Here is a 27638-nt window from a genome sequence, read left to right as displayed (position 1 = left end):
TCACCATTCCTCATTTTTAAAGACCCATCCTTAAAAGACACAAATGATCCTCATTTTCAAAGCCTCATCTTAAGGTTGCAAAAATGGGACAATGATCTTAATCAGCTCTTGTAGCTCTGACAAAAGCTACTAGAGAATGATACAAAGGGAGAGTTTAAGTCTCTTTTTCTGCCACGTACAGGTAATTCTTATTGGTAAGTTTCCTGTATTTTCCTCCTTCCCCTCCATGCACTGTGCCCAGATAAATGAACTCCAGTTCAAATTTTAAAAGGATTCAGAAGCATGTAGTTGGTCAGGACTGGTCACCTAGGGGCATTTTTTAGCATTTGCATTTGTGTGAACAACAATTAAGGTTGTACAAAGATCCAAACTGTTTTACTTTTCTAAAAAAGACAAAATGTAAATGATCAGTGATGTTTTTAAAATGCACTGAGAAGAAAACAACAACATTTTATACAAGGTTTAATTTTTAATAGATGTTGTGTGAGCATTATACAAAGTATGCAGCCAGAGCTGCCATTTTGTCCTTGGGTCTCTTTGGGTTGGGTCTCCCTCCAGGTCTCCTGCCCTTTCCTCTTCCTCGACCCTGCCTTTTCCCCTGTCCTCCACGGTGCATAGGGTGCCTCGTGGCTGCGTGCTTAAGCTCCACCAGGTCCTGGAACACAGGGTCACAGAAGACACAGCCTGAATGCTGTGTCTCGTCACCAGGGAGGGGAGACTTAGCTTTATTAAAATCCACATCCACAAGGGCCGCATCACATGACTCGCAGGTCTCTGGCGACACTCGCACCTTGTGGGCATTCTCAAAGAAATGCACGATCACATTGCATTTGTTGCAGGCCATCTTCCACTTGGGACCTGACGTGGGATCTAGCACCAGAACCCCATTCTCGCATTCCACACACTGCCCGATTCCAAGCATGCTAAGCGAGTGCTGGCATGTTGGGTGAGTACACTCGTTGCAGCCCATCCCTAGGGAAGAGAGTAAAACCACATCATCAGAAACTTTGTGTTCTATTTTTGCATTTTGCAGGAAATGTGATGTAGGATTTAAACAGAGCTAAATGTACTCTATATACCCTGACAGTCCTACGCACAATACAGTGGGTTAAGAATGGAGTCTCAGGCTTAACTCAGTCTTCTCAGCCCAGAAGTCTAACTGTGGAAACAAGGAGAATTCACTAGTTCTGGAGTAAGACACTCTTCCCCCCGCAGCTTAATAAAAAATAATCACCCAGTGATATAAAATTGGGTCCAAGACTTAAATAGGTAAGACCCCATTCCGATCAACCCATTAATATTCTGATGTTTGCTGTGGAACTACTCCATGGAAGTCAAGAGTGGAGCTTACAGTATCAGTGAATCATAGCTATGGCGGAGCTGAAGTAGGACATGCAAAGCTCTTGCTCTGCACTGCCGCCGTGATTGCTCTGAAGAGTTCTCAGTGTCAATGTACAATGAAGAGTAATGGAGAAATTTAGAATGAAAATACACTATGTCCCACTGAAAACAGATTTATGATGTCCACTTGTTGTCTCACATGGAGACTGTAAGCGGTTTGGAGCAGGGAACCACCTTTTATTGTGTGTGTGTTGTATTACCGTAGCACAATGGAGCCCTGATCCACAACCGAGGCCTCTAAGTGCTACCTTAATACGAACAAGAATTGTGATAATAAAAAACTGGCGTTTTAGCTAGAAGTCAGTCTCATCTCGGTACCCAGGCTAAATACACCTCCGACCCCTTCTTGTCTCTCGAGTGCACTCCTCTTTCAGGTATCAGGCTTTGAGCCACCACTTTGCCTGTGTTTAAAAAAAAAAATCACACGATTCCCACCCTCTCAGACCTGTCCCTGGGCTGCAGTCTCTTGTGTGCTAACCATGACCACCTCTGCAAGACTGACTCAGATTCAGTACCTGCAGATCCCTTTCCTCCAGGAGCTATAAATAATGGTATCTAGTGACCAGAGGGTCCTCTCAAAGAAAAGCATGGTTTATTTAGAACCAAAGCATTTCAAAGAAAAAGATCTTAAGATGCTGACCAAATCTAAACACGCCTGTCTTTCCCTTAAATTTACCATTCCTTTGAAGCCAGGGAAGGCCCCAGTTGTTTCAAACAATCCTCCAGAACTGTCAGTCTGTGTTCTCCAGGGACAGCTCCCTTCCTCTCCAGAGGATCTTTTATCTACAGCCATTTTGTTTCCTTCTTGCCTGCTTTTACAATAGTCTCCTATTAAGCTAGACCAATACATTCCTATGGGACCGCCCAGTAACCCAATATAACTACACAGTGATTATCTCACTGATCAGGTCACACACAGAATTCATAAAATTATTACACAGCAGCTCCACGTCTGCCACAATGAGATCAATTAAACTTAGCCTATTAGTTTGAAAGTTATCCTAATCGGAATGCTCAATAAGATGCATTGCATATATTGAGCGTTATGAAGGATACCCTGCATGTGCAGAGAGGCTGCTTTCTAATTTATTTTGATTTATAAAAGCAGCTGTGGTTGTCCATCCAATTCTCAGAGTACCCACTTTATAAGCTGAAAAATAATACATTCCTGAAAACGACAGTAAAGGAGTTTTCATATTAAAAAACATCCCACTCCACATTATGGGTGTTAGAAAAATGCTCTGTTTTTAATATAACTGGACAAATATGAGACTGTTAAATATGATATTTTTCAAATAAATTATTCATTTTGGGGAACTTTGACAAATATTTTGCCAACGCAGATGAACTTGGTGAAATTTTTCAAAGTAAAATGGTCAAAAACAACTTTTTTTTTTAACATTAGAGTTGAGCTAATAATGAACAAATTTTAAAAAGCTAGTGAATAAAAAGAATTTTAAAATTAGTTAATCCCCAAATTTCCCTGCCTTTAACTCAGCTTTACCAGCTCTAGCAAGTACCTTCTCTCAGCCTAAAGGAAATTCACAAGTTTCAAGATTAGTTCAGATGTTAAAATCAATCCCTGTAGACAGGGATTTATCAAGGAAATCCTGTTAGATTCTTAAATTCAGGAACAGCCAGAAACGTGACTGAAAAAAATAGTACCTTCCTACTCAACAGATCTGTTCCTGTGTATCTTTAAGTCATAGCCATTTACCTCACTGATGAACAATTTTGAAGAATTCCTTTTAGCACAGAAGAGCCAATAAAGTTGTGGAAGAACAAACTGGTTTCTACTATTCCTCATTAACTGAACTAAGATCCAATTGCAGAACCTTTGTTAGTGGTGGTGAAGGGGCAGAGAGAAGGCCCCAGCTTGTTTTTAGGAACTTGGTTAGAAAAAGCACTTTTTCAGTTCTAAACTCTGCATATTTGATATGGAGCCTTTGGGAGGCAACAGTTCTAGACACTTACGATTTGGTTTTGAAGTTATTTAGCTGAACAGAATTTTAACGTTCATACCACTGACTGGGAATCTACTAAAAATGCCCCACAAAAGACCAAACAAATAATTGATTTTAGAATTGTTACAATGTGGTTGATCATTCCATATCTCAATGGAAACTCTACCTTTTTTCATGTCCCTGAAGGGTGGATGGTTGTAACAGTATGGACATAGTGGGTAGCTCTTTCCTCTGGATCCGGAAGACCACAGCACCAGCTCAAAGTCATCCAGGGGGCAACGCAGCTCTTTGTAGAGTTTGATGGTGCCATTCTGGGGAAGGCTGTATGTTTCATCACAGTGAGAACAGTGCAGACGGCTTGGCTTGGCCTGGAAATAGAATAAGAATCTCCAAATAAGCTACAAGAAAAGGAGTACTAGTGGCACCTTAGAGACTAACCAATTTATTTGAGCATAAGCTTTGGTGAGCTACAGCTCCGGGGACTGCTACTGGTCTCACACTGTCCACAGGCTGTGCCTTGATCAGAAGGACTTGGGCCCCCAAAGGGGCACCGGGGAGGGAGTCTTCTGTACGCCACATTTCCCACACCCCATTAAGTGAGCTGTAGCTCACGAAAGCTTATGCTCAAATAAATTGGTTAGTCTCTAAGGTGCCACTAGTACTCCTTTTCTTTTTGCGAATACAGACGAACACAGCTGCTACTCTGAAACCTGCAAATAAGCTACAGCTCTGATCCACTTTGTAAGGTTCAAAACCTCCAGTAACGCAACTGTTATTGCCACCTGGCCTGCTCCATGGGGAGAACCCCCTTTGGGCCTTTTGAGAAGCTCTATTACATTTTACAGGGAGCCATCTGAGACAAGATACAGATGAACCCAAATGTATTAAGGCAAAAAGATATTTTTAACCATTGATCTTCAGCAAGTAACTTTTGAAGTACAAACACAATCTCTAGGTTACCTTACCTGGATGTACTTCATAAAACGATGGCATTTGCCACAGCGAGAAAGAGGTTTGCCTGTGGCAGCTAATGGTGAAAAAGACACTTCCATCAATTCATCCATACCTGCAGAAAAGAAATTGCATAGGTTTTGGAACCCTACTGCTACCTTTTTCATAGTGAAAGTCACCCATCTCTCTGCACATAAAATCTGAGAAAGAGTCTGCTGGGCCAGAAGCAGACAAAATATTTAGTGATAAACATGTTATATCTGTGCACTCTGTTTGCAAAACAAATATATGTACTATAAAAGCTTTCTAAAAGAGCTGTAATAAGCATGCATAAGACACAATATATTTCAGCCAGTTTTAGTGTTTTGCTTCTTAATACCTACCACCATGCAAGCAGGTTACAGATTTCAAGTGCGACTTTGTGTATGCTGTTGTGATGGGGTGCATTCAGTCTTAGCAGCTCCCAGCTGGGGGCCCCGCTGTCCAACTATACCCCACCCCAAGAAGCAAGTTTGTCTACAGAGGCTTCTCCAAAGAGGCTATTTTGGAAACCACAGAGACCTTGGAGGCTTGAAGGGCTAGTAACAGCCAATCAGGACCCTGCTGGCCCAGATAAAAAGGAGCTTGTCTGACCTTAGCAGTTCAGTTTCTGGCTAGGAATAGGACCAGAGGGGCAAGGCAGGTTACTCCTCTCCAGCCAAATGAATGTAAGGAATAGCCACAGTTTGTTTTCTGGGTGCATTTTGCAAAGCTGGGTTTGCAGGGAGAAAGGGGACTTAGAACCTTAACCCTGAGATAAATGGTGAAGCTAAAGGGCCCAGGAAAGAAGCAGCAAATAACAGAACTGAGAAGTACATGGCTGTTGTTTATAGGGTTCTTGGGTTGGAACTCAGAGCAGTGGGTGGTCCTGGGTTCCCAACCAGCCACAGGTAAAGTGGCATAAATCCCAATAAATGTCTGGAACTTGTTTGGGAGCCTGAATAAAGGGCTGAATTTAAAGGGCCCAGAGCTGGGGCTGAAGACCTTAGGCAAGGGCAGACAGACTGTTTGTTTATTGGACTCTAATACCCTGGAAGGGGTTCATTTGGACTTGGTGACACTATACCCTGACACTCAGAGGCACTCCAGAATGAGTGCCCTGTTAACAGATGTTCATTCAAGTTCTCTGTGTACCTAGTCCCTTGAAAGGTCTCCTGAAGAATTATGGATTCTCTCAACTCCTTACCAACAATTAGCCAGATTTTGGAGAACTTCAGGTGTGAAGGAGCCTTACCTGCAATAGAATCAACAAAGTAGTGAAACTTCCTTTTGAAGATATCAAGGGTGTGCTCCAGAACCTGCTGATAGTTTGCTTTCCCTTGAGCTATCAAGTTGAGTTGCTTCTCTACTGCACTGCGGATTGTAGGAAGCACCAGCTCGGCATCTAACAAAGTCAGAAAGACAATGGGGAAGCAGCTATTAAACAAGAAAGGAGATTGGCAGACAACAGGGTGGGAGCGGGGGCAGTGAAACTGTCCATCCACAAAGAGCTCTCAAATGAGCAAAGAAAGCAAACTGAAAAAAGGACAAATTTTTAGTGATAATGCTAGGGGTTTGCAGTAGCTTTTTAAGGTCTGCTACCTGATTTCTTCTCTATAAATCCTCCTGTCCCTAGAGATGCAGTCACTGTGCTTTTCCCTCTTCCCCAGGGGGGTGAAAAAGAGGCTGTCTCCAGACATCACTGCAGCTCAACATGTGATGGGGTGGGGGGGGGGGGGGGAGACACACAAACTGTGCACAGCCTAAATCCTATACTTCTGCAACAAGAATGAGCTCTACAGTCCGGGGTAGTGAATGATCCTTAAAATCCTGCGGTGTCCAGAGTTGGCCAGGAACATAGTTAAATGAGAAGAAAATGACAGAAAATAAAACAGCAGCAACTGACCTATTTTGTAGTAACCATGAACCAGAACAATGCCAAGGTTTGTAGGTTTTAATCTGCGACCACTCTCCACTGTGACATAGTTCCGCTGGCAGATATTGTTAATGTGAACTGGGATACTTGCATCAGTTCCTGTCACACACAAACACAACATCCTTCTTGAACACAAATTACAACTTTACATGCAATATTCTATTCTCTCTTCCCCTTTCCTGGTTTGTAAGTCAGACACTAACTCTCTCTCATGCCTTAGGCAAAGGCTAACATCCAGTTCTCCCCACTTTTCCACATCATTCTCCATTTCTCAGCTACTTTTTCCCTTTTTGCTTAAAAATTCATATGTTCTTTTCAAATCTACAGGAAAGACTTTTCAGTTACAAGAAATCTGCAACACGTACTTTGTTTTTAACTCTTCTGCTGCTTCCAGGGAGACTGCTATTATGGCAACAGCTGTCTCATTCTATGTTGTCAGCATATATATACATATATATATACATATACACACACACACACATACACATACACACACACAATGAATGAAACTCCACTAGAATAAGGAGGATAACTAGACCTTTTCAGCAGTGTGCAGTTCACTGTACTTAGGAAACAGTTTAGATAAAAAAATAAATATTATAATGCTGAAATGTACATGCTACATTAAGATACCAGAGCCAACATGTACAAAGCATGCTGTAAAGGCAGGAAGTCAGTCCCTGGATGGAGCGAGCACATACAATCTCTGGTTAATTGAGGAGTAACACTGATGGGGTTATGCAAGGAATATTGTTTGGTGCTCTTTGGACATAAGAGTAGTAGACATGAAATGAGAGGAGGATAGGAGAGAAGGAGGGAGAAATGTGCGGACAAATTCTTGAAGGCCACCTAAAAGATGCCAAGGACTTTGTGATTTGAGAGGAAACATAAGCCATCATTGAACATATTTACAGGAACACTAATAGGCCATTTCTGACAGAGAAACTTCAGAAGAGCAACTCCTTGCCCTCTGGGAGGAGTATTACAACATCATGTAAAGGAGACACGTTCCTACCAATGCCATGTTTCTCCATCAGAGTGATGAGTTCTGCTTCAGTCAGGTAATCAGGAGGATTGGTTTGTTTCTCCAGCAGTTTTACTTCACTGACTGGGAAAACATCTCCCTTCTCACAGCTGGGGAGGCTCTCCTCCAACGGGATGCTTTGCCAGGGCATAATCTCAGTGAACCCTGTAAATAAAAATAAATGGAAACTGAACCGTTCCACAACTTCCTAATTCTTTCTAATTCTAACTGGAGCTGTACTACACAAGTCAAGGCTGAGAAGCTGACCTAATGGCAGTTTGCACTGCCACACAGAAGATCATGGATACCAGACTAAGACGAGGCCGGAAGCATTAAGGAAATAACACAATGAACCTCTAGAAGGAGTTGCTTCCACCACCCAACATCAACCCCTCTGTGCTGATTCTGGAATGCTGTTGGCAGGCCCCAAAAGTTAGCCCTCCTTGGCTAGAAATAGAATGGCATGAGATCGAACTTCAAAGGAGCAAGAAGGGTTTTTTAAAATACCAAGTGTGATTAGGCAAAATTAGCACAAAGCCTTAAATTATTTCCTTTTAGTACCAACAATAAGTTTGCCTTAGCAAATATAAATAAAAGACTGAAGAGCATACAATCTGAAACAGATCAAGTCTCCTCCTGCATGCAGGGGCAGCGCTTTTTAGCATGTTGTGGGCACAACTGGAACAGAAATCCTAAAATGGGTCACACTGGGAAATCCAAGTGTGAGGATGAGAGCAAGAGTTGGTGGTGGTTGTTTTTTTTAATATTGCAAAAAAATGCTTTAAATTCCCCCACTCTCAAAGCCCTTGCTTTTATTTTAATTTCTCTTCAAATTTTTATTTGGGGGTAGAGGGAGAAGAAAGTCATAACTAACCAAACAGTTTTTCCCATGTTTTCCTTACCTGGTGAAATAACCATCTTTCCTACACAGGTAAAATGTTCAGGGCCAATAATAAAAGAAATGGTGGTTTGGAGATATTTGCAATCAGCGCAGACAGTGGCAATGAAATGTCTAGTGATATATTCATACAATCGCCATCCATCACCACCTGAAGACATACAACACCTTGTTACTCACATAAAACCAACTTATGTTGAACTATAGAATACTTGTTTAAAAAAAAGTTTGCTATAAAAAACTTTACAGGAAAAACTGGCACTTAAAGTAAAACAAAATCTAAAAGTTCACCTATTTTCTCTTTTAAATCCACTCTGTCGAGCTTTGGTATTACAACGTACATGGATTGCCTACTGATCTTAAAGGTACTGTAATATACAGGCACACGAATGGTCTTTTATCTTTAGTTCTGAACTTGCTTGCCATTATGAGTTTAAGTCAATTTTCAACATTAATATAATGTATTTTTCTGTAAATTAATCTACTGTTCCTCATACTTCTATTTCAGCTTTTCAGGAGTTCCGGTGCAGTCACTAACTTTACTTTTTTTTTTTGTTTATATACCAGAAAAGGGTCAGTGACTCAGTTTTTTCTGAAAATACCAGCTGGGGTTTCCAAACCAGCTCCAAGACCTCAGGTACCCAACCTTCTTGCAAACGGCTGTTTTTTTATAGTAAGAGTTGTGTGTACCTAGTTCTGCTTCTGTTGCAGCTCTCATTGGAGTAATTGGAGGATGGTCTCCTGCATCATGGCCTTTCCTTGGACGATTAACACCTTCTGACAGCAATGCCTTTACCTACACAAAATGAAAAGGAGAAAGCAGAAACAAGTTGATAACACATCCAGTCTCTACAGACTAATGTGCTTTTCAGATCAAATCCATAAGATCACAAACCACAGAAAATACAGTTACAAATTTGTATACTGACTACTGAGGTCTACAGACCATTAAGAGATGCTTGTGCTATTTGAGAGCATGGATTTCTTGATACTGTTTTCCCTAGACCACTGGCCAAGAAAGAACTTGTAAAGCATTTCAAATTTTGCTTCATACACTTACTGTTTCTGCCCAGTAAGGGTTATTAGTCTGCTGTCTCAAAGGTTCTTTCAAGTCAAAGTTTTCTGGATAGTGGGTTGTTTCTGTTCGAGGGTAGCTAATATAACCCTGAGTATAAAGTCGTTCTGCTATTTGCATAGTATGTTGTGGACCCATTCCTAGAAGAAAAAAAATAATCAGAGCTATGCAGAAGATTAATCTCTGCCACAGCAAACATTTCCCCATGACAGGTCTTAAATGCACTACTATGATGTGTGTATTTTCTACAAAAGCATTTCATGACCAGAATCTGCTACTTTACCCTACACTTCACTGCTGACAAATTCTCTAAAATTATAACACAATGATCTTATATTACATTGTAGCTAGTAATCACTTGCCTGCATTGCTAACAATGTGTTCTAAATGTGCTTCCTTTATTTCATGAGACAAGTCAGAACCCAACACGTTTTCTCTTGAGAACAGTTTTAAAACTGAAACGTTTATATCTCCACATTATCTACATACCCAAAGCAGCGCTGGCAACTCGTAACATTTCTACTGTGTTCAGCGCCAGTGGTCTCTGCTTTGCTTTCTCCTTCTTACTCACAGATTCTACCTTAAAAAACAGAACAGCATTTCCCCAGTAAGTTCTGATCATGTTTATTTCATGATACTAGCATGAGTTTCATAGTTCGTCTAAGAGCACTACACAGGCTTGTAGTATCTATTTTGTTTTATGCTCTGTGTCCCCCAAGTCCCAAAATATTTCTTATTTCAAGGAACTTTGATTGGTGGAAGTTTTAGTAAAGGTTGAAAACCTGGCCCTAAGGTGTCTTTGTGCTAGAGGCCAGTTTAGCCCCAAGGTTAGGGGATGGAGAGAGGTATCTTACTGACATCTTTACCACCCACTCCCTCAGCTGCATGTCACTTCAATCAGCTGATGATTCAGTCCTTAATCCAAGTATAGTATCAGTTCTAACTATAACCCACATTTTTAAAGGCTTCATCTACATTCTTGGAACACCTTGCTGGGTTTAAGCACATCAATCCAAATAGACCGTCAAACTAGTACTGTATAGAATGGAATTGGCAGTTAATTGGCTATACAGACCGTACCATACTATGTATGTATGACTTCTGGTTTTAGGTTTTACCAATAAAAACCCACTATACTAAAAAAACAAAAAAAAAACCCAACCAAAAACCTCCAGGTATTTTTCCGAAAAATACCAGAAATTATTACTTGTATCTAAGGGCTTGTCTACGCAGTAATGTGAACTACTGGGGTGTGATTTCTTAAATGCATTGATTGGTTCGTGTAGGCTCTGCTGGTGCACATGAAAGGTTCCCGGGTGCTTTAACGTAGTGCCGTTTGAAACGGTACTCTGTTAAAGCATACTAGGAAAGATTTACAAAGAGACTACTCTTTACAGTATATACAAACAGAAAGCCTGGAAAACCCCTATTTTTGGACAACTATGTAAAATTTAAAAATTGCTAAAAACAAACCCCCCAAAACAGAAGCCCTAACCTTACACACGACCAAGTGTTTCACTACAGGAATTTTGTCATATAAGTAATTCAATTCTGATTTATAAAGCAGCTCTTGGGAAATAAATCTATTCAGCAAGGACAAAGCAGTACTTCTCAGGTTTAGTAATACAGACTTCTTCTCTAAGGGAAGCCGCCTTCCACCATGAGTGATGCCAACTCCCAAAGTCAACATTATTATTTGTATTATCGAGCGCCTAGGTGTCCCGTCCATGGATGAGGACCCCACTGTGCTAGGTGCCATTGGAAAGGGCCTTCCACAAAGAAGGCTACATGCCTGTAACATTAAAATGACGTGACCCACAATCATAACTCTTCTACCTTTCATTCTGCATGCACACTAAATGGAGCTAAAACCAAGACAAAAACGACATTTTATTGAATACCTTTTCTATTTCAGAATTAAAAGTACTATATAGCTATCTATATATATAAAACTTAGTACTTAAGCCATATGATATATGGCTTTACTTGTACTTACTACTGTTCTTACCTTTGCTTCTCTTGCCATCTTGGTTATGTTTAGGAACATTTGAGCAATCTCCCGATCGAACACCCTAACTCTATCCCACTCCAAAGTGAGAGAGCTTTCTTTTTCATGGTTCACCTACAGGGAAAAAAAAATAAAAATCTAAATGTTTTGTATTTAAGTACAGCTGACACACTCAAGCATTAACAACTTCCAGGCACAGTCTAAAGCCTCCTTTTGCATGGACTTCTGAGAAAAATGTGGATTCTTAGGTCCAGGGTTGTAGATGGCCTAGCTGGAGTTTCAAGGTCTGGTTAATAAGTTTCATCGTTCTTGCAGAGCAGCCAAATAACTGAAATATTGAACAACAGATTTAAAGTTCCTTAGTGATTGTGGGTGTTTTAAATTACATGGGATAGGTAGCAGATAAATCAAAATAGTTTGTTAATATAGATAACTATTCCATTTGTAATTATCTTAGACAGAGATGACTAATACAATTCAGGTTTAAAATCCTGATCATAAAAATAAGTATCAACCTGCACCATCCGGGTAAGGATGCTAATAAACTTAGGCTCTCGGAGAACAGAAATCAACATTTGATGTTGACATTCAGGAGAAGCATATCATGCAGGACTGGAAACAAGGAAACAAGAACTGACACATTAGCTTTCATCTTTTCATTTAAGATATAGCAGTCTATTAGCTTTTTATAATCCTGCTACTACTTTTTAAAGAAGTCAGTGTACACACAAACACAACTTTTTGGTTAGTTCTCAGAGCTTCAGCACCAGCAAGGCTAGTGAAACTGGTGTGCGCTACCAAAGTATTCAGAGGACTCACCTGGCAATTAGTATACCATGTGTTACACTTGCTTCAAAGCTCCCAGGCTCAGCACTGTGTGTTTGGCAGGCTAATTAAATCACGTATTGACTACAACTAGAAAACCAGTGCAGGGGCTTACTTACCTGAAGCAACCCATTTTGAGTAATCATTCTGGCTGAATCTAAGTTTAGACTGCTAGGATTCAAGAAGGCTGATAAACTGTGCATATAATCACTTTAAATTAAAGCTGACATCTTTGAATCTGTGCCATGAAGAGTGATCACATGCATATAAAATTAATAAAAATCCATCAGTTCTTTACACTGTAAATTATAGGCAATCTGAATTCTAGAGAGCTGTCACAAATATATAAGTTAATACACAGAGACAAAAATAAAAATGAATTTTACTGATAAAATGTGCACTAACAAAACAGACAACTATGAATGGCATAAAAAGTTACCTTGGCTTGCAGCACCCAATAAGTTTCAGGTTTGAAAGACTGGATTTTATCATGTCTTTCTACACAGAATCCAAGTGTCGGGGTCTGACATGGCCCAAAGGAGATGAGTGAGCTGTCTAAATTGCCATATTTCCCCTGAAAATATTTAGTTTGAAACCTAAGGAAAAAATATTGACAAAATTGTTTAAAATTTTTTGTATGTTAATAAATTCTATTCCCTTCAAAGGGTAAATTTTCATAAACTTACATGGATACATATCAATGTAACGACACACAGAGCTTAGAATATTTTTTCAAGAATGACCAAAATCTTTAATAGTCAATGTAATAAATAAATAAATAAATAATCCTTCCACATAGGATCCTGCTACCTCTTGAAGAGACTGGGAAGGGAGACTGAGATAGAAGTCAGGGTATACAACATTTTTAGAGCCTGGTTCAGGAAGACTCCTTAGCTAGAGAACATATATATCAGAACTGCAATGGACAATCAGTGGCTCTCTTTCATAAGAACGGAAAGAACAAATTTCACAAAAAAGTTAAAATTAAAAATAAAATTAGGGTTACGGTTTTAATTAAAAAAAATTATATGTATAAACTAGGTAAACAACGATCAGCACAAGAACAATCCTCTGTTACCTTGTAAATGCGCAGCCAATTCTCAGATCCAGCTCCTGGCGGGCATCCACTGACAAAGCCTCATTTCGATTGGGTTCTCCCAGGGAGTTCATAGCATTGCAGATGTCTGTGTCGGTAATGGAACTGAACTTTGCTCTGTAAACTGTCTTTTCAATGCCACGAGGTTTATTCATAACAGGAAGAACAGCATCAAGAACCTAATGGAAATAGAAGCATGTGTTAACAATCATAGGAGGCAAGAGTTTTCGTGTCTGTGCATCTCTCTAACAAAGATTACACAGAATAATAGCCAATATCTTACCACTTTCTTCCCACCAATGAGATTTCATGCTTTTCCATTAACACGCTGGCAAGAGCAGTATTGCTCATATATACACATTAGAAACACGTTAAGGAATAAGCACATCATAAGCACTTATTTACTAGACACCGGCAGCTAGTGAAAGTGAAGAACTATTTCTAGACAAGTGCAAAAAAGAAGTACCCATGGGATTTTGTTTGGCAGAGTTCACAGTATCACCCTGCAAAAGTTTGCCAGCTTCAATCTGAACCAACCTTTTAAGGCCTCAAAGACAATTCAGTCATTATGACAGGGCTAAATAAAGCTGCAGATGAACACAATTTTAATAAAACAAAACATAGCAAAATCCACTAATGTAGTGTTAATCGCAGCTGCAGGATAGGTACAGAAGTAAGGCTGTACAAAGTGACACATTATATCCTTTTGTGGAAAAATTGTTAATTTTAATTCTATACCTATTGTGTACCAAATCCAACTCTCTTGTGCACTTTAAGGTGGCCTCTACAAGCTAAAATTTCTACCTTCCTAATTAACAGAGCACTGTGGTGGCCAAGTTTTTACAAAGACAATAAAACAACTATTCCAGCTGTGAGATGTAGAAGGACCTTCACCACAGATAAACAAAAGTTACAAGACTGATTTATGATTTTCAACTAGTGCCCTAGATGTTGAAAATCCATGAGTTATTCACCAAGTTATTCCATGCCTTAAAAATCTACTAGCTTAATTTGTGTAGCCTTTAGTACATATCCACAAACTAGTAAAATGCCTGGTAACACAATGTATAGTAAAACCTACATATGTTATGGTTTTATAATAAAATAGTAATGAAAATCTTACCTCAAAACAGATGTTTTCCCCCTCCTTATCACAATCCAACCATAAAACAATGTAGTCACAGCCTCTTCCTTCCACCTATAAAAGAAATTAAAGCTTTCCAACAATTGAAAAGCAACTTCCTTCTGCTCATAACTCTTTCAATGTTAATATATTTATCTTCTGCACTTGTGAATTCAAATACCAAACTAGTGTTGAAACAGGGACGTTATTTGGGGGAAGGGCTGCAATAGAGAGGAAGGAGTATAGTGGCTAAAGCATGGAACTGGGAGCCAAGAAACCTGGGACCATATTCTCCACCTTCCTTCCTCCCTCCCCTTTTTCAAAAAATCCACCTGAAAAAACCCAACTTGTTCTGTGAATCAATATAGTTATAATGAACGCACACTGGTGTATGATTGTACCGTACCTTTAAACTAGAAAAATCTCAGAGCAAAGAACTATTTATTTGGGATCTCTCAATGACTCTACGCCTCAACAGCTTCATTGCAGCTGGATTCTATTCCTGGCTCTGCCACAGATAGCATGTATAACCTTGGGCTAGTCCTTTAATCTTCCTGTTTCCACATCTTTAAAACTGGGATACTACTATCTTATCTCACAAGGAAGTCATAACGCTTAATTCATCATTTGAAAATACACTCAATCCTCAGAAGGACAGAAATGCAAATTGTTTTTATAGGATTTCCAAAAAGTATTATTTTGTAAAAGGAACCACCCCCCCCCCACCACACTGCACATTCAGCAATACAGCTACCTTCTGGAGACTGCATCGGTGAGGAGTGATAAATAAAGGACATAACTAGTTTTAATAAACAGCTCACTTTCCAGGGCTTATGTCCGCTACAAATAAAGTGAATTGTGAAATGAATGAATTGTGTGCCTGTTGTAAAAAGTGACACATTAAGGGTCAAATTCCAATGGCAATGGCAAAACTGAATTCAGTGGGGCAAGGATTTAGCACTAACCAAACAGCCACTTAACAATAAAAGAGAAGGCCTGGTGGATTAACAAAGAGCTGCCTCCTGTAGTGAGGAAAACTGAGCCCTGGTCTACACTATGAGTATAAGTTAGATTTAGCAGTGTTAGATAGGTTTAGCCCTGCACCGGTCCACACTACGAAGCCATTTTTTCTTTAAGGGCTCTTAAAACGGGTTTCTGTACTCCTTCCCAACAAGTGGATTAGCGCTGAAATCGACCTCACTGGGTTGAATTTGGGGTAGTGTGGACGCAATTCGATGGTATTGGCCTCCAGGAGCTATCCCAGAGTTCTTTATTGTGACCGCTCTGGACAGCACTCTCAACTCAGATGCACTGGCCAGGTAGACAGGAAAAGCTCCACAAACTTTTGAATTTCACTTCCTATTTGGCCAGCATGGTGAGCTGATCAGCACAGGTGACCATGCAGTCCCAGAATCACAAAAGAGCTCCAGTGTGGACCGAATGGGAGGTACTGGATCTGATCGCTGTATGGGGAGATGAATCCACGCTATCAGAACTCCGTTCCAAAAGACAAAATGCCAAAATATTTGAAAAAAATCTCCAAGGGCATGAAGGACAGAGGCTATAACAGGGACCTGCAGCAGTGCCGTGTGAAACTTAAGGAGCTCAGGCAAGCCTACTAAAGAACCAGGGAGGCAAATGGCTGCCCTAAGTCAGAGCCCCAGACATGTCACTTCTATAATGAGCTGCATGCCATTCTAGGGGGTGCCCCTAGAACTACCCAAGCCCTGTGCGTGGACTCCGTCAATGGACTCTCACGCAACAGGGATGCGGATATCAGGGAAGAGGAAGAGGAGGAGGTTGAAGAACAGCAAGCAAGTGGAGAAACCGTTTTCCCCGACAGCCAGGAACTGTTTCTCACCCTGGATCTAAGTACCCTCCCAACCCACTGAAGGCGGGCTCCTGGACCTAGAAGGTGGAGAAGGGACCTCTGGTGAGTGTACCTTTGTAAATATAATACACGGTTTAAAAGCAAGCGTGTTTAATGATTAATTTGCCCTGAAGACTTGGGATGCATTCGCGGCCAGTACAGCTACTGGAAAAGTCTGTTAACGTGTGTGGGGATGGAGTGGAAATCCTCCAGAGACATCTCAATGAAGCTCTCCTAGATGTACTCCCAAAACCTTTGCAAAAGGTTTCTGGGGAGGGCAGCCTTAATCCATCCTCCATGGTAGGACATTTTACCACGGCAGGCCAGCAGCATGTAGTCTGGAATCATTGCGTAACAAAGCATGGCAATGTATGGTCCCGGTGTTTGCTGGCATTCAAGCAACATCCATTCTTTATCTCTCTGTGTTATGCTCAGGAGAGTGATATCATTCACGGTCACCTGGCTGAAATAGGGGAATTTTATTAAGGGGACCTTCAGAGGTGGCCGTTCCTGCTGGGCTGTTTGCCTGTGGCTGAACAGAAATCATCCCCGTTGCTACCCACGTGGTGGGGGGAGGGGTGAAGCCATCATCCCAGAGAATTGTGTATGTGGGTGGGTGGGTGGGGTGTTAGTTCGGTTTGTGCTGCACGTTAACCCGAAAAACCGCAGCCCCTCCTTTTCAATGGCCAACCCATTTTAAAGGGCCAATCCAATGGGTGCTTGGTATGTGAAATGAGTGTGCTGCTGTTTGAAACCATTCCCACACGTTAGGAAGGTTAAAGAAGCCAAAAGACTGGCTTACTATGTCTGTCTGCAAGCCGAATTCTGTTGCCTGCCGGCCCTGTGTGTGTGTGTGACCTCTCACACCAAACCAGCAGGCCCTCGATATAAGAGGCAAAATGCGACCTTGTAAAGAAACCACACGTGCTATGTAATGTTAACAGTTTGGTTCACCATGAAAGAGTCTACCCATTGTTCTCTAAAGTGTCTCTTTTTAAAAGACTAATCTCCCTTTTTCCCCCTCCCACAGCTGCAAATGTTTCAATACTCCCCCTATCATCTCTGTCCCAGAGGCTATCAAAGATTAAAAGCCGAAAAAAAATGCACTCATGATTAAACGTTCTCTGAGCTCATGCAGGCCTCCCACGCTGGAAGAGCCCAGCACAATGCGTTGAGGGAGACGTCAGAGTCCAGGAAAGCACAAAATGAACGCAAGGACAAGAGGGACGAGCGAGAGGAGAGGAGGGATGAGTGAGAGAAGGAGGTGGCAGGATGCAATGTTGAGGCTACTGGACGATCAAACTGATATTCTCCGGCATATGGTTGAGGTGCAGGAAAGGCAGCAGGAGCACAGACCGCCGCTGCAGCCCCTGTGTAACCAACTACCCTCCTCCCCAAGTTCCATAGCCTCCTCGCCCAGATGCCCAAGAATGCAGTGGGGGGGCCTCCAGCCACCCAACCACTCCACCCCACAGGACTGCCCAAGCAACAGAAAGCTGACATTCAATAAGTTTTGAAGTGCAGTGTGGCCTTGTCCTTCCGTCCTCCCCCACCCCATCCGGTGCTTCCCTCCTCCCCCTCCCCCACCCCCCCAGGCTACCTTGGCAGTTATCCTCCCTTTGTTTGACGAATTAATAAAGAATGCATGAATTTGAAACAACAATGACTTTATTGCCTCTGCAAGCAGTGATCAAATGGGGGGAAGAGGGGGTGCTTAGTTTACAGGAAAGTATCTCACAGATATTGTGGAGCGCGCAGCAAGCAGTAATAACAATGGGAATATTGGTTTCACTGAGGTCTAACCAAGTCAGTAAACTGCGCCAGCACGCGTTTAAACATCCAAATGCACATTCTACCACCATTCTGCACTTGCTCAGCCTATAGTTGAACAGCTCCTGACGACTGTCCAGGGTGCCTGTGTACGGCTTCCTGAGCCATGGCATTAAGGGGTAGGCAGGGTCCCCAAGGATAACTATAGGCATTTCAACATCCCCAACGGTTATTTTCTGGTCTGGAAAGTAAGTCCCTTGCAGCAGCCATTCCCACAGATCAGAGTTCCAAAGATACAAGCGTCATGTACCTTTCTTGGCCATCCTATGTTGATGTTGGTGTAACGTCCCTCGTGATCCACCAGTGCTTGCAGCACCATTGAAAAGTACCCCTTTCGGTTTATGTACTGGCTGCCTTGGTGGTCCGGTCCCAAGATAGGGATATGCGTTCCGTCTTTTGCCCCACCACAGTTAGGGAATCCCATTGCAGCAAAGCCTTCTACTATGACCTGCACATTTCCCAGAGTCACTACCCTTGATAGCAGTAGCTTAGTGATCGTGTTGGTTACTCGCATCACAGTAGCCCCCACAGTAGAGTTGCCCACTCCAAATTGATTCCTGACTGACTGGTAGCTGTCTGGCGTTGCAAGCTTCCAGAGGGCTATCGCCACTTGCTTGTGAACTGTGAGGGCTGCTCTCATCTTGGTATTCTTGCGCTTCAGGGCAGGGGAAAGCAAGTCACAAAGTTCCATGAAAGTTCCTTTATGCATACAAAAGTTTCGCAGCCATTGGGAATTGTCCCAGACCTGCAACACTACCTCCCACCACTCTGTGCTTGTTTCCCGGGCCCAGAATCGGCGTTCCATGGCATGAGCCTGCCCCATTGCACCAGGATGGCCAAACTGCCGGGACCTGTACTTTGAGAGGTGTCCATGTCCTCATCACTCTCCTCACCATGCTATAGTCGCCTCCTCGCCTGCTTTTGCGAGTTCTGGTTCTGCATATACTGCATGATAATGCACGTGGTGTTTAGAGCTGTCACAAGTGCTGCAGTGATCTGAGCAGGCTCCACGCTTGCTGTGGTATGGCATGAGCAGGAGAGCAGAGTGGCAGTGGAAGCGGCAGGTGGATGACGATGCTGACAGCAATATGACACCCGCACGGAAAAGGGCGTGAAACGATTGTCGCCCGTTGCTTTCACGGAGGGAGGGAAGGGTAGGCTGGCAGCAGTCGGTGCTGCTGGCTGGGAGAGCTATCCCTCTGCCAATATTCCAGGCAGGACTGAATCTCCATTAGACAAAACTTGAAGAGAATGACCTGAGTCACTCCCATTTATGTGCAGGCGCCCCCTACAGACCTCACTGAGGTCCGCCAGGAGCACCCACGTCTGCCCAGGCGCCCTGACCAACCTGACCAAGGCTGTCCAGAGCACCCAGGAGACGATGAGGACGGCTACCAGTCGTACTGCACTGTCTGCTGCCACAAAGCAATGAGCTGCTGCTGTGTAGCAATGCAATCCCATGTCTGCCAGCACCCACGAGACGTACGGCGACGGTGAGCTGGGCAGGCTCCATGCTTGTCGTGGTATGGCATCTGCATGGGTAACCCATGAAAAAAGGCGCGAAACGATTGTCTGCCATTGCTTTCATGGAGGGAGGGAGGAAATGGGGGCCTGACGACATATACCCAGAACCACCAGCGACAATGTTTTTTGCCCGATCAGGCATTGGGATCTCAACCCAGAATTCCAATGGGCGGCGGAGACTGCGGGAACTGTGGGATAACTACCCACAGTGCAACGCTCCGGAAGTGGACGCTAGCCTCGGTACTGTGGACGTACTCCGCCGACTTAATGATCTTAATGGTTTTAAGTGGGGACACACACAACCGACTGTATAAAATCATTTTCTAAAAATTCGACTTCTATGAATTCGACCTGATTTTGTAGTGTAGACATACCCTGGCTATGGCTACGCTACAGCTTATGTCAGTATAAGTTATGTTGCTTAAGGGCATGAATAAGCCACCCCCCTTTGCGACCTAAGTTACACCAATCTAAGCACCAGTGTGGACAGTGCTGTCAGTGGCAGAGCTTCTTCTGCCAACAAAGCTACTGCTACTTGCAGTGGCTGGAATAGTTAAGTCCACTGGAGAGCTTTCTCCCATTGGCTTAGAACAGGGATCTCAAACTCAAATCACCATGCGGACTAATACATTGGCCCGAGTGCCGCATCACTGACACCTTTTCATACAAAGTTACAAAAGCCCCCTCCTCTGCCTCAGGCCCTGCCCCTACTCCACCCCTTCCATGAGGCCCCACCTCTGCCCCACCTCTTCCCCGTCCCCATTTCAACCTCTGCCCCAACTCTGCCCCTATTCCAACCCCTTCCCCAAATCCCCAGCCCCACCTCTTCTCCACCTCCTCCCTGAGCACGCCATGTCCCCGCTCCTCCCCCCTGGAAAGTCCTAAGCACCGCCAAACAGCTGTTTGGCGGCGGGAAGCGCTGGGAGGTAGGCGGAGGAGTGGGGACGTGGCGTGCTTGGGCGGGGCGGTGAGGAGCAGAGGGGGAGTCGGTGCCTACGACAGGCCGCAGGAAATAGCTCCGCGTGTTTGAGACCCCTGGCTTACAGCATCTGCCCGAGCAGCGCTACAGCGATGTATCTGAATCAGCTGTGCTGTTGTAAGCCCTACAGTGTAGCCATAGCCCCAGAGCTGGGAGCACACTCCTCTACCTCTTCCCAGATGGTATTCGAGCACAGTGAAAGGCACGACTCCCAAGATATGGGTGATAAACCAGCAGAAAAAAGTCCAAGTGTCAGGTAGTGAAGAACTCGAGAAGACATTTGGGGGTACTCAGAATCAGAAGGGATTGTTGAGGTCACCCTGCACAAAGTAATTAGGCTGTGGGAAGCCAGGGTGGGATTATGCTTGTAGGCTGGCTACTGGTGTCAGAGTGCTGAACCATAACAGCATAGCATTAAGACATCCAAATTTACAACGCAGGGGGTGAAAGAGACCATTATTGGTCTGGGTGATCTCCCAAGTGTTACAGATGGCTACAACTCAAGTAGTAACATATTTCAGACTTTGAGAAACCACCTGCTTTTCTGGGGACAGAGTTGGAGAACATGTTACAGTGTTGTAAAGGACATGGTACCCTTCTAAAATCCAAAAGGAGAAGGAAATGGTTGGGGGTAGACAGATTCAGTTCCCACTATTAAAATGAAGCATTGTAGAACCTCACTAGTTCACACTAATGGCCAGGAGACAAAGATATGGAATTTTGTTAATTAACTGGCAGCGAACAGCAGAAAAACAAGGGTAATGCATCACAAAATGCTGTTTTAATTTTTTATTCTTCGCATTAGTAAATCTTCTGTAGAAGATTTGGAAAAAAAATTTAGTAATACGAGATCTCATATAAGCTCTCTGCTATTAAATCTTTGCTGACACGGAGGACAAACTGTGACTTTTGCAATAACTCTAGGGTGTAAGGATTAGCACATTTCTATTTCAATCGGTTTAATAAATAAAGGGAGAAAACAAAAATATTAAAGAAAAAAGAGCACCCTGAGTCAAAACATTTACAGTTCAAGCCTCAACCCCCCGAACTTTAAGATAATTAGCGGTGGGAAAAACATCTTTCATTGCCAAAGGATGAAAACTATGCAAATGGCCCTCTAGAAACGAGGATGAGGAGGAACATGAAAGATGGGACTGGTAGTCTCTGGAATAAAAGTGTATGGGAATTAGCAGCAGTGGCCTTGGATTCATAGATTACAGGGCAAGAAGGGACCACTGCGGCCATCTAGTCCAGAGGTTTTCAAACTTTTTTTCTAGCTGAAGAGAATTGTTGATACCTAAGACCCAATGGAGTTGGGGCAGGTGGTTGGGGTGCAGGAGCGGGTCAGGGCTCTGGGCTGTGGATTAGGGGTTTGGGGTGCAGGAGGGCGTTCTGGGTTTGGGGGGGCTCAGGGGTGGGGCAGGAGTGTGGGACTGGGGTGCTGGCTTACCTTGGGCGGCTCCTGATCAGCAGCGCAGCAGGAGTTCTAAGGCAGGCTTCCTGACTGTCCTGGCACTGCGGACCTCGCTACGCAGGTCTGGTTCCTAGGCAGAGGTGCACAAGCGGCTCAGCACAGCTCTCGCCCCCAGACACTGCCCCCGCAGCTCCCGGCTAATGGGAGTGCGGAGCCAGTGCTCGGGGCAGGGGCAGCGCACAGAGCCCTGTGGCTCCACTGCCTAGGAGCCAGACCTGTTGCTGGCTGCTTCTGGGGCACAGTGCAGTGTCAGAACAGGTAGGGACTAGCCTGCCTTAGCCGGGCAGCATCACCGACAGGACTTTTAATGGCCTGGTCGGCAGTGCTGACCAGAGCCGCCATAACATTCTGTGACCCATTACTGGGTCGCGATCTGCAGTTTGAAAACCACTGATCTAGTCTGACCTCCTGTATAACACAGGCCATAAAACTTCCCAAAACTATTTCTTACAGTATATATCTTTTATAAAAACTTCCAATCTTGATTTAAAAATTGTCACAATGGAGAATCCATCATGACCTTTGGTAAACTGTTCCTATGACCAATTACCCTCACTGTTAAAAAATGTACACCTTATTTCCAGTCTGAATTTATCTAGGTTCAACTTCCAGACAATGGATCATGTTATACCTTTATCTGCTAGACTGAAGAGCCCATTGTTAAATATTTGTTCCCAATATAGGTACTTATAGACTGTAATCAAGTCACCCCTTAACGTTCTCATTGATAAGCTAAATAGATTGAGCTCCCTGAATCTAGCACTACAAAACACGTTTTCTAATCCCTTAATCAGGCTTGTGGCTCTCCTCTGAACCCTCTCCCATTTAGCAACATCCTTCTTTAACTGTGGACACCACAACTGGATACAGTATTCCAGCAGCAATTGCACTAGGGCTAAATAAAGAAGCAAGATAACAAGGGAATCTCAAGCAGGAGTAGAGAGGTTATGTACGCAAGGATTGCATTTGCCCTTGAGGCCACAGCATTACATGGGAGCTCATGTCGAGCTGATTATGCACGGCGATCCCCAAATCTTTTTCAGATTCACTGTTTCCCAGGATAGACTCCTCACATCGTGGATGTAAGGCCTATGTTCTTTGTTCCTAGATGCATACATTTAGTCATGCTTGTAGTCAGAGAGAACACTAACCATTTAATTCCACCCCCCACAAAAAAAAACAACTTTAAAATACATCTCATAAAGAGTACCTGTAAAAATTTCACCATAGTCAATTTGGGGTTAGCTTCTTTCTTTTCTGTAGGGGCTTTGCTAAAAAGTTCTGCTGGATCCACTTTGTCCCAATTGTTATATTTTCCTGAAATGGGAAAGAGTAGTATCGGGCGTTCTAAATACCTTAAATGAAACACTTATTGTACAAACACATGGCTTCAAAGTGTATCATAGTATGCTGTCTTCAGAAATGGCATTCTTTAGGAAAGTTCAGTCCTTCATACTCCTCCACCAGGTACCATAATGACCTCTAACTTTGATTTATATTAAGATCAGTAATATTTTAAAAGGGACATCAACTAATAACACATTTCTAAGGGAAATTTGTTTTGTAACACATTGCTATAACTGAAAGATTAGAGGGAGGAGAAAAAAGGCTATTTTTCTCTATTTCCGCAATTTACTCACTTTGAGCATTTAACAGTCCTTTATGCATAGACAATTTCATTGTTTCTCCTATATAGTCAGTTGGGTCCCATTAGCTTGTTTCATCTTCCATATCTCATAGTCTTTGTTGATTGTAATTTCTAGCACTAACATGGTGCTGTACATCTTCAAAGCACTGTGCAAACTATTTAATCCTCATAACACCTGTGAGGTAGTTAAGTATTATCTTCATTTTACAGATGAAAAAACAGTTGTCAAATGACAATCCCAACGTCACAGAGCGAGTCAGTGATAGAGAGAACATTAGAAACCAAGGAGTTCCTAGTTTCCAGTCATGTACTTAAGCCACTACACAATGCCTTGAATATTCCATAACACATTAGACAGTGCCCTTTTAATAATATTTTACGTTTATAAAGTACCTTCCATTCAAGAATCTCAGTGTGTTTTACAAACTTGAGCAAATTTAGCCTCTCATCTCCCCATTTACAGATTAAAATAATGGAGGCACAGAGAAGGTAAGCGACTTGCCCTCGATCACACACAGTCTGTTGCAGTGTCAGGCATGAAACCTAGAGCTTCCGACTCTAGTCCCATGTCTTAACCCGAAGGCTATCCTTCCTTTCACCCTCCTTTCTCTTATCCAATTTTCACTGCAGCACTTACTCGGATTTTACTGTCAGAGTTATCTGTGCAGCTATTTAAAAAACAACAACACTGGTGCAAAAACTGCTCAAATTCAAACAGACGACAGACAGACACTACCTATGAAATCCAGAGTCATCACATGACCACACACAGATGTCATTTTGAAGTGGACACTCTGCCCTATGAATGATCCAGTGTACTCATGTACAGAGCATGCTCCATTCAGCCCTTTATGGGAGGACATGTTTCCTGTTACAATAAAAATAATAATTATTAACAGGCACTAAAATACTGAAAGTAATCTTGTTTCTTGCATCATGAAATTCACTCTTCCCTCTGTATCTCAACTCAGATTTCCCTGAAACCCTTTTCCACTCTCTAAACAAGTTTCTCTCCTGCCAACTCCCACCCTTTGGGCCTTTATTAACACCCTTCTGTTTAACATACCCCAAACTTCCTTCCTCTCCTCTTTCAAAAATTCCTTCTGATAGCTCAACTTGTCCTGGGGATCAAGATAAGTATAATGAACACACTCTTCTCTATATATGATCTGTACTGTACCAGCTCATACCTTTAAGGCAGAATAGCCTCAGAGCAAAGGATCTGCTATTTATTTGGCATCTCTCAACAACAGTACATCTCTATGTACAGTAAAAATACTACATTAAATAACAAAAGCAGACTCCTGTAACAGAGGCTGCTACTTTATTTTTCAATTTTATGGTTGTCTGAGGTTACGAGAAAATGGAATGATATAGAAGAGCTCTATAACAACCTTTTAAATTCTGAGTGCCATGCTGCTTCCTCATGATCAGCTGTCTGCAGCTGGCAGCCAAGATTAACATTGGGAGGTAACAGCTGCCCAACAGCATCCAAGTTAGCTGTCCAGGGTTTTTTTTTAGCTCCCAACTTCCCTGAAGTCTAGTAGTCTTTGTAACGTGCAGCGATTAGTAAACTGCTTCACTTCGAAGCAAAGCCATACGCTTATACGTTCTAATGGATTTAGTCCCTACAATACAAATATACTGTTTGTCAGAAAGACAAACAAAAAAGGCTGAAGAGATTAGCACATTTTCCATCTTACCTCTTGAGAGGATCTTGGCTATAGACTGAGCCAGAGAAGGCTTCTCTGCAACCATAAACACGGTCTTCATTTTCAGTTGAGGAATTCAAAGGGCTTCAGGCCTTAATCATGGGATTTTAGCCTAGCATAAACTATAGTTTGTTCTCACTGTGTTATCCTTCAATCTAAAAACAAACAAACAAACAAACTAAAACACAACAGTTCTAAATTAAATGAAAGCATTTGTGGAAAAAATGCTATACAAAAATGTGCCAACAATACACATTTTTCTGTTCCTAATTATTTTCAAATAGCTATTCCTTTACTCTAGGATTGTCTTTAGGTACTCCTCTGGTTACTTACCAGTGGTATCAGCATTTCTATTAACATGCAGAGGTTTATAGCTTGACTAAGAATTCACTCCAGGATGAAAGCTGCCATAGTTTTCCAACCAGGAACTCCTCTGGGGGCTACAGACACTTTTAAATGACTGGAGAAAATAGAAATTTCCATTTTCAGAAGCCTACTTTAAAATTCTGTGATTTTTTTTTCACCCATCAAATACAGCTCTCCAGGATGGATGATCCGTAATGGGAACTAGCTTTCTTAAACACTGTTTTTTCAAGTCCAAAACAAACTAAGTAGTTCTCTCATTCCCCATCCTCCTCTCCCATGTTATCTAAACCAGTGGGTCTCAACCGGGGTCCAGGGCCCCTTCAGGAAGCCTCAAACAGGTTTCAGGGGGTCCACCAAGCAGGGCCAGTGTTAGATTCACTGGGACCTGGTGCAAAAAGCTGAAGCCCCGCTACCTGGGGCTGAAGCCCAGGGTCCTGACCCCTGCCACCCAGGACAGAAGCCAAGGCCTGAACAACTTAGCTTAGTGCAGGCCCCAGGCGGCATCAGGCCCCAGGCAATTGCACTGCTTGTTCCTCCCAAATGCAGGCCCTGACTTTTCTATGCAGAAAGCCAGTAGCACAGGTGGGCTGTGGAGTTTGTACAGCATGTTGGGGGGAGGGGAGGGGCTCAGAAAGAAAAAGGTTGAGAACCCCTGATCTAAGCCACAGTCCGCCCCCCCCGGGCTCTGGGTTCCTCTCGTCCGAGCCTCCTGAGCCACGCCGGGATTTTCACGACGCTAATTCCACAGGAAACCGATTTCACTTAATCGTAAAGCGACTGGGAGGCTCGCAGTCCCCGGAGGGCAGCGGAGGCGGCTATCGCACCGCCGTGGGGACACCAGCGCTCACGGCCGCGGTCACCTGGGCCCCGGGGACGCCACGGGCCCGATCCCGCCGCCGAGATGCCGCACAGGGAGCGCCGGGCCCGGCCCGATCTCACCGCAGGAGCGGGGCCCTGCCGCGGCCCGCCCCTAGGGGGCAGCCCCCCGCCCGGGGTACGCTCCCAACCTGCTCGGCCCAGCAGCGCCCGGCCGCTCCCGCGGAGACACCCTGACAAGGCGAAGGGTCCCTGTGCCCCGGTCCCGGCTGCGGCGCTCGACGGGCCGAGTCCCGCCGGGGCGGTACCGGGGTCGCCCCGCCAGCCCCTGACCCAGAAGGCGCCCCCCGTAGCGGCACGCTCACCGGCCCCACAGCCGCCGTCCGCCGCCACGGACACCGCATCCACCGCCGGGTCACACGGCGCCGGAAGCCGCGGGGCACTGACACCTCCCCCTCCGACGGAGAGAGAGAGAGAGCGCGCCGCCCCGCCTTCACGGAGATGCTCTCCGCCCATTGGCTCCGCCGCCTGCCCTCAGGGAGATGCTCGCCCCCCATTGGTCCCGCCCCCTGGCCTCAGCGGGAGGCTCTCCGCCCATTGGCTCCGCCGCCTGCCCTCAGGGAGATGCTCGCCCCCCATTGGTCCCTCCGCTTGCCCTCAGGGGAGATGCTCTCCCCCCATTGGCCCCGCCCCCTGGGCTCAGCCGGGGGGCTCTCCGCCCATTGGCTCCGCCGCCTACCTTCAGGGAGATGCTCGCCCCCCATTGGCCCCTCCCCCAGGGACAGCCTCTCCTGCCCCTCTCCTGGAGAGGCACCTCCCCCCCTCCACTGAGCGCAACCCCCTCCCCCTGTGCCCCCTTTGCTCCGCTCTGCTCCTGGGGCCCCGCCCATGCTCACAGGCCCTCTCCCCCTGGCCTTGTCAGGGCTGCAGCAGGGCTTGAACCAGCCGCTCCCTCGGGCCCTCATTGGCTGGGAGCCACCCCTGCCCTGCCTCTCCCCCCAGGCCCCACTCCTGCCCTGCGCCCCCCAGTCGCTCCTTTTTCCCGCCCTCTCCATTGCTCACGGCTTTCCCCCCGTCCCACCCTCCCTGCGTGGCTCGGG

At 44.2% G+C, this 27638-nt stretch overlaps 1 protein-coding gene across 4 annotated transcripts; it reads right to left on the bottom strand.

Moving 5' to 3' along the window:
* Window positions 1–449: 449 nt before the first annotated feature.
* TOP3B (DNA topoisomerase III beta) lies at window positions 450–27016 on the bottom strand. Of its 4 annotated transcripts, XM_084649155.1 has the most exons (19): window positions 26904–26990; window positions 25690–25816; window positions 25348–25511; window positions 24381–24512; window positions 23207–23313; window positions 14320–14394; window positions 13179–13375; window positions 12540–12696; window positions 11276–11389; window positions 9757–9847; window positions 9253–9407; window positions 8883–8988; window positions 8197–8343; window positions 7286–7459; window positions 6241–6369; window positions 5590–5739; window positions 4331–4431; window positions 3532–3733; window positions 450–972 (listed from the first exon to the last, which is right to left on the bottom strand). In XM_084649155.1, exons 3-19 carry the CDS (start codon window positions 25415–25417, stop codon window positions 491–493), a joined length of 2589 nt encoding a protein of 862 aa, XP_084505281.1. In that variant the 5' UTR covers window positions 25418–25511; window positions 25690–25816; window positions 26904–26990; the 3' UTR covers window positions 450–490. The 4 variants fall into 4 exon arrangements, with proteins under 4 accessions (XP_084505281.1, XP_084505282.1, XP_084505283.1 ...); XM_084649156.1 differs by lacking the exon at window positions 25690–25816 and having other exon boundaries at window positions 26904–27016; XM_084649157.1 differs by lacking the exons at window positions 25348–25511; window positions 25690–25816; window positions 26904–26990 and adding an exon at window positions 23637–23819 and having other exon boundaries at window positions 24381–24504.
* Window positions 27017–27638: the final 622 nt, after the last annotated feature.

This window comes from Lepidochelys olivacea (assembly GCF_965140295.1).
Source record: "Lepidochelys olivacea isolate rLepOli2 genome assembly, chromosome: 15".
Classification (NCBI taxonomy): domain Eukaryota; kingdom Metazoa; phylum Chordata; order Testudines; family Cheloniidae; genus Lepidochelys; species Lepidochelys olivacea.
The sequence above is the reverse complement of the archived record's forward strand: the minus strand, read 5'-3'. Positions and strand labels throughout refer to the sequence as shown.